This window comes from Coenobita brevimanus, chromosome 78 (genome assembly GCF_032717465.1).
Source record: "Coenobita brevimanus isolate Jiangsu-jjx chromosome 78, ASM3271746v2, whole genome shotgun sequence".
In the NCBI taxonomy this organism is placed as follows: domain Eukaryota; kingdom Metazoa; phylum Arthropoda; class Malacostraca; order Decapoda; family Coenobitidae; genus Coenobita; species Coenobita brevimanus.
The window spans coordinates 5,609,293-5,626,921 of NC_137031.1; the positions used below are offsets into that span (position 1 = coordinate 5,609,293).

The 17,629-nt window shown below is 42.1% G+C and overlaps 1 protein-coding gene across 1 annotated transcript in view; it reads right to left on the reverse strand.

Annotated features, from left to right (window-relative positions):
- Positions 1–13,550, reverse strand: part of LOC145408652 (organic cation transporter protein-like) — a 32,277-nt gene extending 18,727 nt beyond the window's left edge. Inside the window, exons 1-4 of the mRNA XM_080279335.1 lie at positions 13,463–13,550; positions 12,804–12,942; positions 2,697–2,808; positions 17–120 (exon numbers count right to left, since the gene is read on the reverse strand). Of these exons, the coding sequence (XP_080135461.1) occupies positions 17–120; positions 2,697–2,808; positions 12,804–12,942; positions 13,463–13,550 (443 nt within the window). The remainder of the gene's footprint in view (positions 1–16; positions 121–2,696; positions 2,809–12,803; positions 12,943–13,462) is intronic.
- Between the last annotated feature and the right edge of the window lie 4,079 nt (positions 13,551–17,629).

The window sequence follows — 17,629 nt, forward strand, 5'->3', positions numbered from 1 at the left end:
GGAACCGTGAGCTAACCTGTCTGACGTGAGGCCGTTGATGGGCGCCCCGAAGAAGGTGCCAAACATGTAGAAGCTGTGGTAGGTGGCCCGGATGTATTCCCTGGAGCACACCAGATCGAACTGACATAAGAGCGGGACACAAATCACCTATAGTATTAGTAGCTGCATCCCAAGGCTTATGTGAATGTAAAGCCAGTGGACTGCAGGCTAAGGCTGCCCTTTTGCAGTCTGCAATCCCCCTTTCAGTGGGAAGGGAGGAAGCTGGGTTACGTTTGTATAAGCAGGTATATTGGTGCTGACACCTAAAGGTGTCCCTCTCCAGCACCACAAATCCACTGTACTGTCCATAATTAATACCTTATATATACAGTGTGGTCCATACAGAAAACTCCTTTTCCACTCTACTAGGCAATTTCTCGTGTGTTGCAGGTACGGTTCAGCATTATTGCTGTCTACTCTGCATCATTTATTCATATCCTCCCTCACTGTCACAACCGCGCCCACTCTAACAGACTAAGCAGTCCCCACAACACATAAGATACCACCATTTGAGTCTCTAGTGGAGTACCACTTACAGACCACTATGTTTATACATTTTTACCCTCCATCTGATGAAGTCAGAGGAGGCTATTGCTATCACTGAGATCAACAACAATAGGTGGCATAAAGATTTCGTTTCCAGGCCAGAACTCAGAAAGTATTCACCATGGAGTCATGAAATTTCACATAGCTTTGTCTCTTATAGCGAACTAGTGCCTTTTGATAAGTAGAATGTTGAGTCTTAAGCAGTTTTTTTTTTTTTTTAAGTAAAAAAAAAAAAAATTCAGAGATTTCAGTGCAACCTGTGCAAGGAATCTGAAAGACCCAATGAATTTTTACCCTCCACCTGACGAAGTCAGAGGAGAGTACTGTTACCACTGGGATCAACATGTTCAATAGGTGGCGTAGAGGTTTTGATTCTGGGCGAGAGCTAAGAAAATATTCGCTAAAGAGCCATGAAATTTCACAGAGTTATTTGTTTTATAGTGAACTTGTGCCTTTTAATAGATAGAATGCTGTCCCTTAAGTAGTTTTTTTTTTCTTTTAATAATGAAAAAGAAAAAGAAAACATATGTAATTCTCAGAGATTTGAATGCGACCTGCACAAGCAAACTGAAGGGCCCAATGCATTTTCAATTAAAACTTTGCAATTTGTAAGCCAAGGAAGCAGAAATTGTACATGGTAAGTGATTATATGAATATCCAATTATGTATGAAGTCTCATGACTGTAGCTACTATGTAGTCATAAAAATTGGCTGCCTAAAAGAAAGAAAGAAAAAAAAAGAGTCATAATTTCATCAGATTTGCTCATAACTTCATTAGTATCACGGACAAACTACTGAAATTTTTAAGTTACAATGCCTATTTGTTATACCGAGGCAGGGGGAGGTAAGAGCAGTTATGCGCTTTGTTAGGTGTGCAGGGAGATGGGGAGTATGTGCTTCGTCAGATGGAAGATTGCAACAGCAGAGCGTTACCTGTATATATATATATATATATATATATATATATATATATATATATATATATATATATATATATATATATATATCATCATCATCAGCCATAACTAGTCCACTGCTGAACAAAGGCCTCCCCCAACCTTCTCCACAAATTCCTTGACTGAGCCAATCTTTGCTACGTTTTCCCTGCAAATTTCTCTATCTCATCTCTCCATCTCCTGTCTGGCCTTTTTCTGCTACACTTACAATCTCTTGGTGTCCAGTCAGTCAGCCTCTTGCTCCATCGGTTATCCCTTATTCTTGGTATATGGCCTGCCAACCTTCATTTCTGTTCTTTTATAATTTCTATATTATCTTTGACTTTAGCCTACTCTCTCACACGAGTTGATCTTTTCCTGTCTCTTAAAGATATTCCCAACATTGACTTTTCCATTGCTCTCTGAGAACGGATTATTTTATTGTCCATTGATTTTGTCAGTTTCCAGTTCTCACAACCATACATCATAGATGGAATTATACATTCGTTATATACTTTTCGTTTCATACAAACTAGCAAGCTAATTTTCATAATATCTCTATGTTTACCGATAGCTTTCCATCTAATTGTAATGCGTCTTTTTACTTCGCTATCATGATCTTTCGTTAATTTTAGTATTTGTTAGTACATAAGTTCAGAGGCATTTCCAAGACAAGAATCTCGAAACGAAGGAGCTAATAATGAAAAATTATGCGTTCCTTTACAGCAGTATGCATCTGTCATATTAATATTTATTATGTAAATCAGGTACAAAAGATCGCCGAAGATTTCACCTCTGCTGCTGCTAACTTACCTCTTTTGGCTAATATTTCTTAAGCTGAAGAAGGATTTTTTTTTTTTTTTTTTTTTTTTTTTTTTTTTTTGCCCATAGGTGATTCTCTAGTTCGATGTGTCAAGGAGAAAGTAATGGACATGCCTTATGTATAAAGTAGACATAGTGGAACCGTAAAACAATAAATGAACTCTCCTTGACTCTACTACTGTACAGTAACAGGTTGCAAAATGAAATAAAAGTTGTCAAGGTCTGTCATATATGTATACGCCTGCATTAGTACAAGGAAGAAAACTCGGCTACTGAATCACAAAAACTATATCCAATATACAGGCAGATTATCCTGGACCTGTTTAATGTGTAATGCAGAAGAGTGTGTAGTACCTGGGAGGTGAGGGTGAGGGTGTAGGTGGAGTTGTCGTATATCCAGTCACTGCAGGCCTTCTCCTCAAACCCGCCTCCTTCAGTGTCATTCGTGTAGTAGCGGCAGTTGTTTCTGAAATGGCAGAGTTGCATTTAGGCTATCTCTACTGCCATAAGCTTTTGTAGAATTAAGAAGTATTTATCAAGGTGAACCAAAGGGCTATACAACCGTCATTCACCATGGAAGAAGTTAGATAGTCCCTAAATAAGCCAACTATAACCTTCAGTATTTCGGCAGCGACAAGAGATAGGTAAAGAGTTCACAGAGGACTATCACTTATTTGATCCCTCAAACACGGTCACTTTTTTCTGTTTTCTGTTTCTATTTGGTTGTTTTTCGTTCTGTTAGACATACGATCATCACTCAGACTATTATTGCAGAACTCTGGGTGTTGTGAAGTACTCTACGAGAAATAGCCGTAAATCCCTTTCTTGCCCAAATCCATTAATAATGGGAGAAACAGGCAAAAGGGGGGCATTAGAAAATTTATATCCTAATTACTACAGTGACGCTTCTTTAAGGTAATTCTAAGCTTCTTCATGGCGATTATATTCAGCTGTGGAGTGCCTTGTCAAAAGATACAACCATCATTAATCCCACCAAGACTAATGTGTTCTCTGAAGCGATACAGAATTTCCTAGCAGCTGCAGATATTAAAAAAAGTCATCGGCATGAAGGAATCAAAAATTGATAACAATGGAAACGTTACTAGATTTTAAGAGAAAGAAAAAAGTGGAATGCTAGAGACAGAGAAGAGAAATAGGGGCGTGGGGGGGGGGGGAGGAGTGTTCGAAACAAAACGTCAGGGTAAATATATACAAATAAAATACGTTGCTGACAGAGAATGATAAAATGACATATGGGGAAGAGAAAGAAGGAGATGTATAAAAGAAGGAAAAAATATGCAGGTAAAATGGACAGAAGTATCGTACGCTGTACATGTACGATAAGCTTCAAGAGAAGAGAGAGAGAGAGAGAGAGAGAGAGAGAGAGAGAGAGAGAGAGAGACACTATGGGCATCAAAGGTATAAAAATAAATCTAAAAAAAAAAAAAGGTGAGAGGACAGCCTTAAGAGATAAAGGGGTATCTGTGAGAACAAGAAGGCAGACTTTTTAAAACTTAATACAACGCGATCTGCATTAATGATTCACACGTCTGCACTCGCCTTCACAAAACAGAAAACCACACAAGAAATTTTTATTTTAGCAAGTCAACAACGAATGATTTACTGTACATACATCGGAGATTTAATGATGTCAGTGATGTATGTATGTACTGTATGTATGTATATGAATATATGTATGTATGCGTGTGTGTATGTATATAACATAGGTATCTCTTAGCTGAATGGTCATATAAAAATAATGAAGTAGGTAAGTAGATTTTTAATAAAGTACTTAATCGAGATACAGCTTTATAATGTGTATCTTTTGGTTAGTCTTTTGGATTTTCATATTATTTTTATTATTTTTTTTTTTACGTGTCCGACTCTGGGCAAAGGCTTCAGGGCCTATTTCTCGGGGGCAGTGACCTATCCCAAGGCCCAGTAGTCCTCCTTGTCACGGGGTTTTTCATTGAGTATACAGTATTAACGAATATTTATTCAATAATACTTATGAACAGGACAATGAATTGTCTTGTGAAAATCAAGCAATGATTACTTTATGGCGTCTTACTTCGCCGATTCTCTAAGGCCGAGAATTTATAAACTTTCTCAACAGTACACAGCAGACACTAATTACTCACAAATGCTGTTTATTAGTACTGTTGGCCTCTGGAGAAAGTGACTCCAACCCTGACAATCAATAACTAATGCTATTAATGATAACAGATTCTTGCTGATGCATTAACTCCTGGTTGCACAACGGTTTTAAGCTTAATACAAAAGGACTGGCCTAAGTACCAGTTATGAATAGCAAAGCGTTTATGCACGCTAGGAGCTGCAACTAGAATGAGCTTATGGAGAAATAAAACACGGGTTTAAATTACATTAAGCTCAAGAAAAAGAACCGTGTAAATTTATTGATTACAAAGAAATAGATTTGTTACATTTCAAAATGAATTCAAAATAAGGAGATCGCACTCACTCACTCACTCAAAAGCTAACTCTTAAACCTAGGAAAAAAACGAAAAGAAATACTGGTCAGAAAAGTAGACTAAGCAGATGACTGGGCGTTGTTACTGAGGAAGGACGCTGCACACGCTGAGCCTCTCGCCAATCACGCTAGGTGGGAATATGGCAGCTGCGGGAACTGGTCGTCGTTACTGAGGAAGGACGCTGCCACACACACTACCTGCTTCCGCGGCGCTCAAACCTTGACTGATTCAAATTGTGGGAGAGAGGCGAGTGTCGTGGCCGCACTAGCTAACGACCAACGAGTGTGAGCAATACACACACACAATATCACTCAGGCGGAGGTTAATGTCACGCACAAAGATGATCGCTTATGAAATAGTGAAAAATTGCCTGAAAAACACTCCCGATCGGGTAAATATGTGGCAGTTAAACTGAGTTATAAATACTGGGATTCTACTAGAATACGCGGTTTCCCACCAGAGTTAATGTCACGACTTTATTCAAATACTTAATCGCGCTGACTCGTGACATTCCACCCCATGAAAGATGAAATTTTTTTCTCAAGAAAGAAATTTCAATATACATACATATAAATCCTAACTCAGTCACACAAGACTCACACTGTGGTGTGTGTGTGCTATCCTGCTACAATGAGAAAGTCACAGTCGCCAGTGAGTGAAAAAAAAACTCGTATTTACATTAATAGAAGCAAGCTTGAGGGAAAAACTCTGTGACGAAGGTGAAAAATCCTGTACTCAGGTCAAACTGAGTGAAAAGTTCGCTAAATTTACATGAACAACTAATTGTTATGTAGCATGATGTATGTAATACACGGTGTAGGTATGACAGTTGTGGTGTAACTGTATCTATGTGTAAAATTACATAATGCAAATTGATAATAAATGATGACGACAAGGCAGAAGAGAAGAGGCGGCAGCATGCGTCAGGGATGATCAGCTGTTCTGCATGGCATTTCTGCACCCGCCAGCTGCACCTCCGAAAGGAATCAAGATGGAGCATCAAAAGTGCATTTCTCTCTCTCTCTGCCTAGCAATCAGTACTTATGTCATTATTAATCAGGAAATGTAGTCTTAGGATTCACAAATCTCTCAGGACCCTTATAGTTTACTGGTTAATGCTTATTAACTAGGAAATGTGCCAGTTCTTGAATTGCTCAAATCTCTTAGAATGGGCAGTTTACTAGTTCCTAACATTATTAACCAGGAAACGTGTCAGTTCTTGAATTACTCAAATCTCTTAGAACGGGCAGTTTACTGGTTAACCTAACTCTACACTTACGACTAATAACAGGAAGCTGAGAATCCCTTTGCAATCTTAGGCAGGTCACATTTTAACACCCATCGTGGATGTGAACACTCATGTGGATAATATGCATTCTCTGGGAATCCTCTGAGAGAGGCCCACAGCTCGAGACGTTCCACAAGGTAATTCATACAGAGCCTCGGACTGTTTCTGCGGGGTTCTCGAACTTCCCCCTTAACTTATGGTATACATGTATGTACAGGCCCTGGACATACTGTGTCCTGTGGGACCAACGGGCAAGACATCAGCAATTACTGGTACTTTTAATTGGGAACCAGGCTGGTCCTTGGATTACTCAAATCTCTGAGAACGCCTGTCTTACTGAACCCAGCATACAACAGTTGCCCGTGTTAGTCAGCAGTTAGCAGGCGAGACATCAGGTCTGCACCTACATTACCACTGCCCTGTCTCTCAACTGCTTCAGAGATTATGGGTGTGGGATCAAACGGCGCAGGAAGGACATGTCCCTGATTAGTGGTACGTGGACACACATTGCAGGAACGCACAAAACTATCTATTTCTTGTCCCATCCCTGGCCAGAAAAAGTCAGCTCGGATATGGCCCTGGGTTTATCCTTTTGCCCATGGGACCTCCTGAGGCTGAACAATGACCCCATTCTAACACTGCTTGGCGGTACTTGGCGGGAACGACAAACTCCAGTCAAACCTCACCCTCGGGTGTTCTCGACTCACGGTAGAGCCGTCCTTGTTTACAAAGGAACTTGGCTCGACCTCCCTGTGAATACTTTATCACTCTACTTTTCGTTTCTTTCGCACAGCAGCAAGTGTCAGGTCAGAATGTTGTTCTTGAACAACAACTTGGCTACACATCAGATCTTACGGCAATTCAATGGTCACTGGGGTGACACAATTTGCAGCCTCGAGCATGGCTCGTGTTTCTGCAGCCGAAGTCTGAGTAGCGTCATCTTCGGTGCAACTATACTTGGCACCGGGAATAGTGCCTATGATTAGGTCAATAAAGGTTCTGGCATGACAACTGCAACTGTCGTAGCAGTGTAAAATGGAGATGCCACCTGGATACATGCCTCAGGGAACAATCTCACTGGTCCATCGATAAGGTTAGCTTGGATCTGTCGACCTGTGTACTGCTCAGGCTGAACTAGACTCTGCTTCACAGAGCAACCTGAGGATCCATTATCTCTCAGGACCTTCACAGGAATGCCTCCCACAAACCCTGGCTGAATAGGGAAGGCACTGTCACCTGTGGGAGGGCCTGTGGAGGAAGCAGCTAGCCACTGATTAGGGTGCTGAATAAATGATGCAGCAAACATGGTGCCCTGAGAATTAGATACCTGAGGGGTCGTACTCACTGCCTGCGGAGATGGAGCATTGGCCATCTGTGGAGGGGTGTTCACTGTCACTGAGGGACTAGTGAACTGTGGGGAAGTACCCGTACTGCCAGGGACAACACCACCGTGCTGCTGAGGAATGAAGGCTGTGTTAGCCTCCTGGCTCCAAGGGCTGGTGATGAAAAGATTTGTCCCGTCGGTCGATTGCGTGGCTGATACTGCTGCTGGTTAGGATACCTGTTGTATCTCTTCCACTCAGGCTTCTGAGTGTTTTGCCCCTGGTCCTTCCTCTGCGGTTTTGGACCTTGGCCATTATTCTGAGAACGGCCTTGTTGCTGGGGTTCAGTCTGAGATGGTTTCCCAGATTTATCAGCTTTCCTGTGTCAGGTATGCTGCTTGCGAGTTTGGTACCCATATGCAGTGAAAAATGCGTCAGCCTTCTTCACCATTTGGCTGGAATCTCTTACCTGGCAGATCTTAAGCTGAGCCATAAGTTCAGTAGGCCACGACTTTGCTAGCTGCGTGCGCAGCATAAGGTCAATTATCCCCTCACACGTGGAAGGTGTTTCATCTTTCTCCATCCTCTCATCTAAGTAAGCAGTAAGCCGGTCAAGAAACTGAACAGCAGTCTCTTTTTCCTGTAAACGCACCCTCATGAACTGACTCTAGGCGTCGTCAACTGTGAGACCGTACGCTTTGACGAGTGGGGCCTTCATCATCTCATATGTGAGATTGTCTCCACGAATTCTGTGGAGAATATCAAGGGCAGGGCCCTCAAACAGGCTAAGAAACTGAAGCCACTTAGCTGCATCATCCAGCTGGTAAAGCTGAGCCACGTCTTCAAAATGGGCTATGTATGGCTCGATTCGCTCGCCTTCCTTGTATGGGAGAGGCTTGATGTGTGGGGTCGCCATAATATGTGCAGGGATAGCGCTCGTGGAGCTTGGGCCAGCTGCACCAGATGTGTCTGAAGCCAAGGAATCTCGTTTGAGCTTCAACACTTCAAGTTCATGTCTTTTGCGTGCTTCTCGCTCAGCACATTCATCTTCTCGTTGTTCACGCTCGTATTTGAGTTGTTCTCGCTCTTGTACTAACTTGAGTTCGCGTTGTTTTTGCTTGTGTTCGCTCTGTTCTCGCTCGTGTTTGTGTTGGATTCTACACTCTTCACGAGCATCACTCTCGCGTTGCTGCTTGTGACTAAGCCGAGACCGGATATAATTCTTTACTTCAGTTGGGTTTGTAAGCCCCTTATCTTTAGCTTCCTGTACATAGACGCTGGTAGGCATGATGCTAACTCAATCTAAGTAAACTAGCAACTCAGTACTGACTGCAATTTTATCAGAGAAAGATGCCAATAATCGAGAATAAAGAATATAGGCACAGGTTAGTGGTGACCAGTATTATCTAATTAACCCCTAATGTGCGGCCATGGACAGCCGACACCCCCCGAGTGGCCGGGTTCTATCGCGGTCTGAGTACCTGTAGGAAAATATTAGCCAAAAATCAGAGATTAACCCCTTGGTATGGCAGATAGTACTTACATTCAGCTTTCTCCAGAGACAGGTGTTGAGCCTTCGTGGACTACTCAAGGACTTTTGGAGACTTGCAAAGTTGGGTAACCAAATCTTCACTTTCACACCTCCAGCAACCCGGTTTCCCCTCTACCACAGCCTCATTCTGTCACAGTAAACTTTATACTACAGCGTACAGGTAGTTTGGAATCTGTATTTGTACAATAAGCACTGAAAATAAGGCTAAAATCAACAGAGCGTACGGCCGACATGCAGCGCGGTGGCGGTCTTCCCATCACTCAACAAACATTTCCATTTTCACAGCTAAAAACATGTATACTACATTATTTTCAATCATATTACTTCCCAAAAGATCACCGCGGTGCCCTTTTTATTCTCCCTTACGCCCGTCACTTTATTCTCGTTCCTGTCGGCCGCTCGCACTGACTCGGAAGAGCTAGAACTCGCCATAATGTCACTTTGAAAGCCTGCAGTAAACTGACGCTAAACAGGGGCAAACCGTGCGAAAAAAAGCTGGTGTTACAACTGGGGAAACAAGCGTTTCCTATTAGCATAAACTGCTTGTGAGAGGAGAGTGCAGATTTACAGTTCTGAGCAGTCAGAGCGATGCCATGTATCACAGCCAGGCTGGCCGGGCCGTGGTGGGGGGGAGGGGGGAAAAACCCGATACTTGGCAACAACGGAGGTCAGAAGTACAAAGGTAAAGTATGCTAATTGTAGCTAAAGGGTGGTGGTACTGATAGACAATACCAGCTGGAACATCCTTGCCCGCGTTTATTCAAAATTAACTCGAATCGCAAACGCGACGTTCCGCCACTATGTCCTTTTTGGCGAGCATTGCAAACGCGGCAATCCACGTTTAAGGGGTTAAACTGGTAAAGAAAGAAAATTAAACATACAACTGACTGTGAAAACTATTACATAAATTAATAGAACTGAATCAATAATCACCAGGAAGGCAGTGCCTATAGCCTTTAATGATAAATACCTAAGTATGAACGAGTGAGTATTATCTCGTGAATAACCTTAGAGCTAAGAGTTAATATCCTGGCGAGGTCGCCAATTGTCACGGGGTTTTTCATTGCGTATACAATATTAACGAATGTTTATTCAATAATACTTATGAACAGGACAATGAATTGTCTTGTGAAAATCAAGCAATGATTACTTTATGCGGCTTACTTCGCCGATTCTCTAAGGACGAGAAATAATAAACTATCTCAACAGTACACAGCAGAGACTAATTACTCACAAATGCTGTTTATTAGTACTGTTGGCCTCTGGAGAAAGTGACTCCACCCCTGACAATCAATAACTAATGCTATTAATGATAACAGATTCTTGCTGATGCATTAACTCCTGGTTGCACAACGGATTTTAAGCTTAATACAAAAGGACTGGCCTAAGTACCAGTTATGAATAGCAAAGCGTTTATGCAAGCTAGGAGCTGCAACTAGAATAAGCTTATGGAGAAATAAAACACGAGTTAACATTACATTAAGCTCAAGAAATATAACTGTTAAATTTATTGATAACAAAGAAATGAATTTATGTTACATTTCAAAATGAATTCAAAATAAGGAGATCGCACTCACTCGCTCACTCAAAAGCTAACTCTTAAACCTAGGAAAAAAACGAAAAGAAATACTGGTCAGAAAAGTGGACTAAGTGGATGACTGGGCATCGTTACTGAGGAAGGACACTGCACACGCTAAGCCTCTCGCCAATCACGCTAGGTGGGAATATGGCGGCGGGGGGAACTGGGCATTGTTACTGAGGAAGGACGCTGCCACACACTACCTGCTTCCGCGGCGCTCAAACCTTGATTGATTCAAATTGTGGGAGAGAGGCGAGTGTCGTGGCCGCACTTGCTAACGACCAATGAGTGTGAGCGATACACACCCACAATATCACTCAGGCGGAGGTTAATGTCGCGCACAAAGACGATCGCTTATGAAATAGTGAAAAATTGCCTGAAAAACACTCCCGATCGGGTGAATATGTGGTGGTTAAATTGAGTGATAAATACTGGGATTCCACTAGAATTCGCGGTTTCCCACCAGAGTAAATGTCACGAGTTTATTCAAATACTTAATCGCTCCGACTCTTGACACTCCTACACCTCCACATGTCACCACTTCGGCGCTAACACCCACCACCCATACTGAATACATGCTAGGGCTGTCTCATACAGGATTGGTGTATTGGTATTAGCGGAGGTAATTTTACGACATGTCGGCGGGTCATCTGGTAGATCAGGAAAGTCTGTTTTTTAGGAAATTCAAATCCTTAAACTGTTCCCTGCCCCAGCCGGGATTCGATCCTGGGTCCATTTGGACTGCAGGCCGCCTCTCTACCGATTCAGCCACCCAAGTGACACACAAAGATGGCCGCCAATACACACCTTCAAATTACGAAATTATTTAATGAGCCAGCTTGCTTGTGCATCATTTTTTACGGATGGTGCGACTATATTTCCATGATAAGTTCGCTTACAATATTTATTAAAGCATCCCTCACTTCCCAGCGATTTCATAAACTCTTCCTATCTGCTTATATAACCATCCTCCACTTTAGACCCTGTGACCGGAGAGGAGTGGAGGTGTGGATGGGGTGGAGTGAGGGTCACGGTTGGGTAGAGCTGAGATAGGGTGGAACGGGAATTGGGTAAGGTGGAGTGGGGATGGAGGTGGGGATGGAGTTGGGGTAGGTGTAGGGTGAAGTGGGGACGGATAGAATGGAATTTGGCGTGGTGTGGAGTGGGGGATGGGGATTTTGGCGTGGTGTGGAGTGGGGGATGGGGATGCAGTGGGAGTGGGTGATGGGATGGCAGTGGGAGTGGGGAAGGAGGTACAGTTGGAGTAAGGGATGGGGGAAGGGAGGTTAAATAAAGTCGAGACAGAGGTCAAGTAAGGTAACGTTAGGATCCCGTAACCCATATCGGGGAGGAGTTAACCCTTTGAATCCAGGAACATGTTGCTAAGTTCTTTTTACTATTTCCAGTCGACCTTACGGGAGACTTTTCGACCTGGAAGCGTTAGATACAGCCTTCATTAGCCCCTTCACTGCTAGATGTCTCCCCTTCATTAAAGCTTATTCTCGGGTGGTAGGAATAATGATGGAAATAATACAACCTCGTAGTGAAAGGGTTAATCTAAGTATCTCTGTCTTATCTCTCACATCTCTAGGTTAAAATATGCATTTCTCTGTCTGTCCCTACCTCTGTTATCCTATCGTCATATCTGTAAGTAAAAATTCTCATTCCTTTGTCCATCCTTCCTTTTATTAACCTGTCTGTGTCTTATCTGTCTGGTATCTAAGGAGAAATACCCTTCCTCTGTCTGTCCCTCCCTTTTTGCCCTATCTGTGTCTCGTCTGTCACATGTAGGTTATAATACCTATTCCGTTTCTATGGCTCGGTGTTTGTAGTTGGCTGTAGTTGACGTGTGTATCTTGTATCTACCTATCCATCTGTCTAAATCTATTGACCTATCTGTCTGGTTGTCCATCTCTCTCTTGCATGAACATACGTACACGGTGGTAATCCTGGTGCCGGCGAGGTTGAAGGTGGTTATGGTGACCGTGTATCCTCATTCTTATCTCTTAACTGTCTGTCTACCTGTCGATCTATCTACTGCTTAACTGTCTACTTAACTATTTACTCATGCCTGGAAAATACATACACGCTGGTGGTAATGTTGGTGCCAGTAGGGTTGACGGCGGAAAAGGTGAGTGTGTGTCATCTATTTTCCTTATCTATCATTCAATCTGTCCTTCTGTCTGTCTACCTATCTATCTTATCTACTCATGCCTGGAAGTACATACACATTGGTGGTATTGCTGCCGGAGGGGTTAAAGGTGATAGAGTTGTGCGGGTATCCATTATTGGGCGGTACGCAGGTGTGGTTGAGGGCAGGGGCTACGAAGAGAATGGACAGGGCGTTGGAGACGATGTGAATGTTCCCTGGGAGTAAAGACGAAGGGAAATACGTAAAAAAGGAGGGAATGCACATGGATAAATAAGATAAAAAATAAATTAGATAAAAATATGATAAGTAGGTGTAGTTAAGAGCAAGTGCGCTCTCTTTCTCTCTCTCTCTCTCTCTCTCTCTCTCTCTCTCTCTCTCTCTCTCTCTCTCTCTCTCTCTCTCTCTCTCTCTCTCTCTCTCTCTCTCTCTCTCTCTCTAATAAGCTATATAATGCATGGATTAATAAGGAAGAAATATGTTAAAAAAGGTCTAATGTGTGACTGGATAGGTAGATAGATAGATACATAAATAGATAGACAGATAGACAGACATTGTTGAATGATCTGTTGATTGTTTATTTGATTAACTGACTGATCAACAAATCTGACTGCTTGACATGCAGATAGACAGGGAGAAAGACAGAAAGATAGACAGATACAAATGTCTGAACAGACAAATAAACAGATCAACAGAAAGACAGACAGATGAACAGACAAACATAGCTATAATACTCACAGTATCCAGTAGCGAAGATGAACATAACATTCCACCATCCCGTGCCCAGTTTGGTGAGGAGATCATCAAATTTATCCGACGTCACCATCTTGCCCACTTCTGCCTCACGGGGTCATGAGAGGTCACCAGCATGATCGCCAAAGCAACAAGAATGATCATCAAATGGCAAGAAATACTTAAACAAGAACAGTGGTCAAAACAGCAATCATAAGGACCAAAACAACAATAATAGCCATCAAAACAAGAACCGCCACCATAACAACAAAAAGCAACACCAGAGCAACAAAAAGCAACACCAGAAGAACAAAAACAACCACAAAAGCAACAATAGCCACCATAAAAACAAGAACAACCACCAAAACAACAATAAGTCACCAAAACAAAAATGTCACCAAAACAACGATAACAACTGCCATAACAACAGCAACAACGGCCAAGACAACAAAAAACACCAAAGCAATAACAGCCATTGAAACAACAAAAACAACCACTAAAAACAAGAACCATCATAACAACAATAACCAAAACAGCAGTAATCACGATAACAATAACAGCAGCCAGAACAACAATAACAACCACCAATACATACATACATACATACATCATCTAATCCTGTGTTGCCCCATGAGGAGCGTAGAAGTCCGGGACTAGGCAAGTTGGTCCTGACACTTAAGATTAGGCTGACCAGCCTCACACATCCCTGAGTTGCTTACTTGAGCAATAAACCCCAACCACCACTTAGATATAAGACTACACAGGATCAATCCAGCTGGAACGCCTTAATTACCCACTAAACCACCAGGCATCATAGTTTGGTTAAATCGATACCGCTCAGTGTAGTACATGGTTTCCTGGTGTACAGAAAACCATTTGGCTTGTCACTCAGAGTAGAGTCACCCATAGACAGAAGGAAGAGGAAAGAAAGAAGGAAAGAAAGACAGAAGAGCGAGGAAGGAATGAAGGAAGGAAGAGAGGAAAGGACAGTCACCCGAGAGCAGCACAACACTGATTGGATGATGAACACCCCCACCTACCAATACCACCAATACAACAATAACATAAAACAAAACAACAATAAAAAACACCAAAACAACAAGAAAATCCACCAAGACAATAATAACCATTAAAACAGCCAAAACCACCACCAAAATAGCACTGACAATCACCAAAACTACAAGAATATCAGCCAAGACAATAACAACCACCAACGAAAACATTAATAACCACCAAAACATGAATAACAACCACCATAACAACAAGAATATTCACCAAGATAATAATAACCACTAAAACAACAAAAACAACCACAAAAACAAGAATAACCTCCAATACAATATTAACTACCAAAACAACAAAAACAACCACCAAAACAACAAGTGGTGCCAGGCACAACAAACCTTGCCCGACAACAGTTATTTTCTTACTATTGAATACTTAATCGTTACTACCCATTGGTGTCATTATACAATTAAAGTCTAAGGTAATGGGGCAAATGTTTTCAAGTTAGACCATCTGAATATCCATGATCTTGCATTTTGACCTTTCGAGGTGATTCAAGGTCAGATGTCATTCTGCCAAATGAAAGTCCATAAGAGACTTCCTGTATCCTGATAATACTAAATATCTATATCTTCACCGTGTTTCGAGTTACAGCCCCCTGAATATCCATGACTCTGAGTTTGACCTTTCAAGGCCATTTATGGTCAAAGGTCATGGTAACAATTAAAAACCCATATTGGACTTCCTATAAACAGAAATATATTTTTTTTATTGCAAGGAAGAAGGAACCAAACGCCATGAGCCCACAAACTGTTCCTTCCAAAAAGAAAAGAAAAAAAAAAAAAAGAGCCAAATTCAAGATCTGTTCATTTCGAGATGCCTGGATACACTGCATTTGAAACACTGGAGATCACAGGAAGTAGGATATACAGACAGAGGGAGCCAGTTCCAGAGCTGACCTGTTGCAAAAATGAAGGACTGGAAGTAACAATTAGTTCATGCATTTGAGAGTTGCACAGAAAAGGGACAAGAGTTTCTTGCTAGACAGGTGCTATGTGCCCGCCATAGGGATGGAGGGATGCAGGCAGACAGTTCAGAGGAGCAGTGACCATTGAAGTAGCGACAGAAAAGAGATAAAGATGCAACAGTGTGGCGAAGAGTCAGAGGTTGAAGGATGCCAGTAAGAAGAGGAGAGTTAATGAGATGAATATCTTCTGACACCACCCTACTGAGAAGAGCTGTATGTGGGATCCAGCCTCCCCAAACATGAGAGTTGTATTCTACACAGGGACGAATATAACCCATGTATAAAGTCAACAACTGTGCGGGGGTAAAGAAGGTATAGAGTCGGCTTAGCACACCTAATCTCTTGAAAGCAAGTTTTACAAGGAATGTAATAATTATGATCTTTCCAAGATAAATCCCGAGAGAATGAAACCCGAAATATGTTTAAGGATGATGCAGGATTGAGCTGGATATTATTAAACATTAGTGGGTACTCCTGTGGAAGATTATGTAGGGTTTATAGGTATAAGAACTGAGTCTTCGATGCATTAAAAACAACAACATTACTTTTATCCCAGTCAGAGATACGAGCCAAGTAAGACATTAGATGTGCCATAGCTTAATCCCTTGTTTGTTGAAGTAACTGCTGAGATGAACACTGCGGGAAGTGAATGGAAAGGTGAAGGGTGGAATCATCAGCATATGAGTGAGTAGGTTTAGATGTACAGCTTAGAAAAGCATTGATGAATAAAAGGAAGAGAGTGGTGATAGGACAGAGCCCTGAGGAACGCCACTATTAATAGATCTAGAAGAAGAATGGAGGCCGTCTACAACAACAGCTATAACTGCCAGAAAGGAAGTTACAGATGAAGACACAGATAGGATAGAAACCTAAGAGGGCAGTTTGGAAATTAAAGATTTATGCTAGACTCGATCGAAAGCCTTTGAGATGTCAAGTACGATGGCAAAGCTTTCGCCAATGTCCCAAAAGGAGGATGGCCAGGAGTCTGAAAGGTAGGTGAGAAAATTGCCAGTGGAACGTCCCTGATAGAATCCATACCGACGATCAGGAACAAGGTTGTGACAGGAAAGATGCTTTGTTTTTCTGTTAAGAATAGACTCGAAAACCTTTGAGACACAGGATGTTAAAGCAATTGGGCGATAGTTAGAGGGTTGGGAATGGTCACCCTTCTTTGGGACTGCCTGAATGAGAGCAAACTAACAGCAAGAAGGAAAGGTACAAGTTGATAGAGAAAGGCAAAAGAGTTTACCTGGGCAGGGTGTAAACACAGAAACACAGTTCTTGAGGACAACAGAAAGGAACCCATCAGGCCCATATGCCTTGTCAGTATCGAGGTTAGTGATGACAGAAAATACATCAGTTGAAGAAATTTTAATGTCAACCATGAAGAAGTCAGAGGGAGGAAGTGATGGAGGAACAACAGCACTGAAATCGTCTAAGGTGGAATTGGAGGAGAAAGTCTGAGTGAAAAGATCTGCTTTATTAGTAGAAGAAATAGTTACAGAGCCATGAGAGTAGAAAAGAAGAGGGAAGGATGATGATGTAAACTTGTTAGAAAGGTTTTCAGCAAGGAGCCAGAAGGAGCGGGAAGAATTCGAGCTGGAGAGTTGAGACCGTTTAGTATAGATGAAAATATTTTTAGCAGAGCAACGACCAGACTTAGCACAATTATGGGTAGAAACATAAAAATGATGTGATTCAGGGGTGGGTTGCTGCGGTACCTTTTATAGGCCTTCTCCTTGTTGTGGACAGCATTAGAACAAGCATGATGAACCCGCCGTGTGCCAGAGCCGTATGTGTATGGGCTGCATTTGCAATATGCGTTAACACGCGAATTTTCAAATCTGGCAGAGATAACTGGCATGGACATGAATGCACCATCCACTCATCTGTACCCACTCTGTGAGTCACCAATGCCTCTCCCGTGGCATGTGGGAGGCCCATTCCTCAGTCGTACCTTGTCACTGCTTGTTTGAAGATCATGTCGCACCATGGTCTTTCACAGCCTAAGACTGACACCCTTTTGTTCGTTCCTCATGATGGTGAAAGTGATTCACCCATCGACGACGATGTGGCTGATAAAGATCACATTCAACCAGACGTAGAAACCAGCAGTGACGAAGAAATACCATCACCAAGAA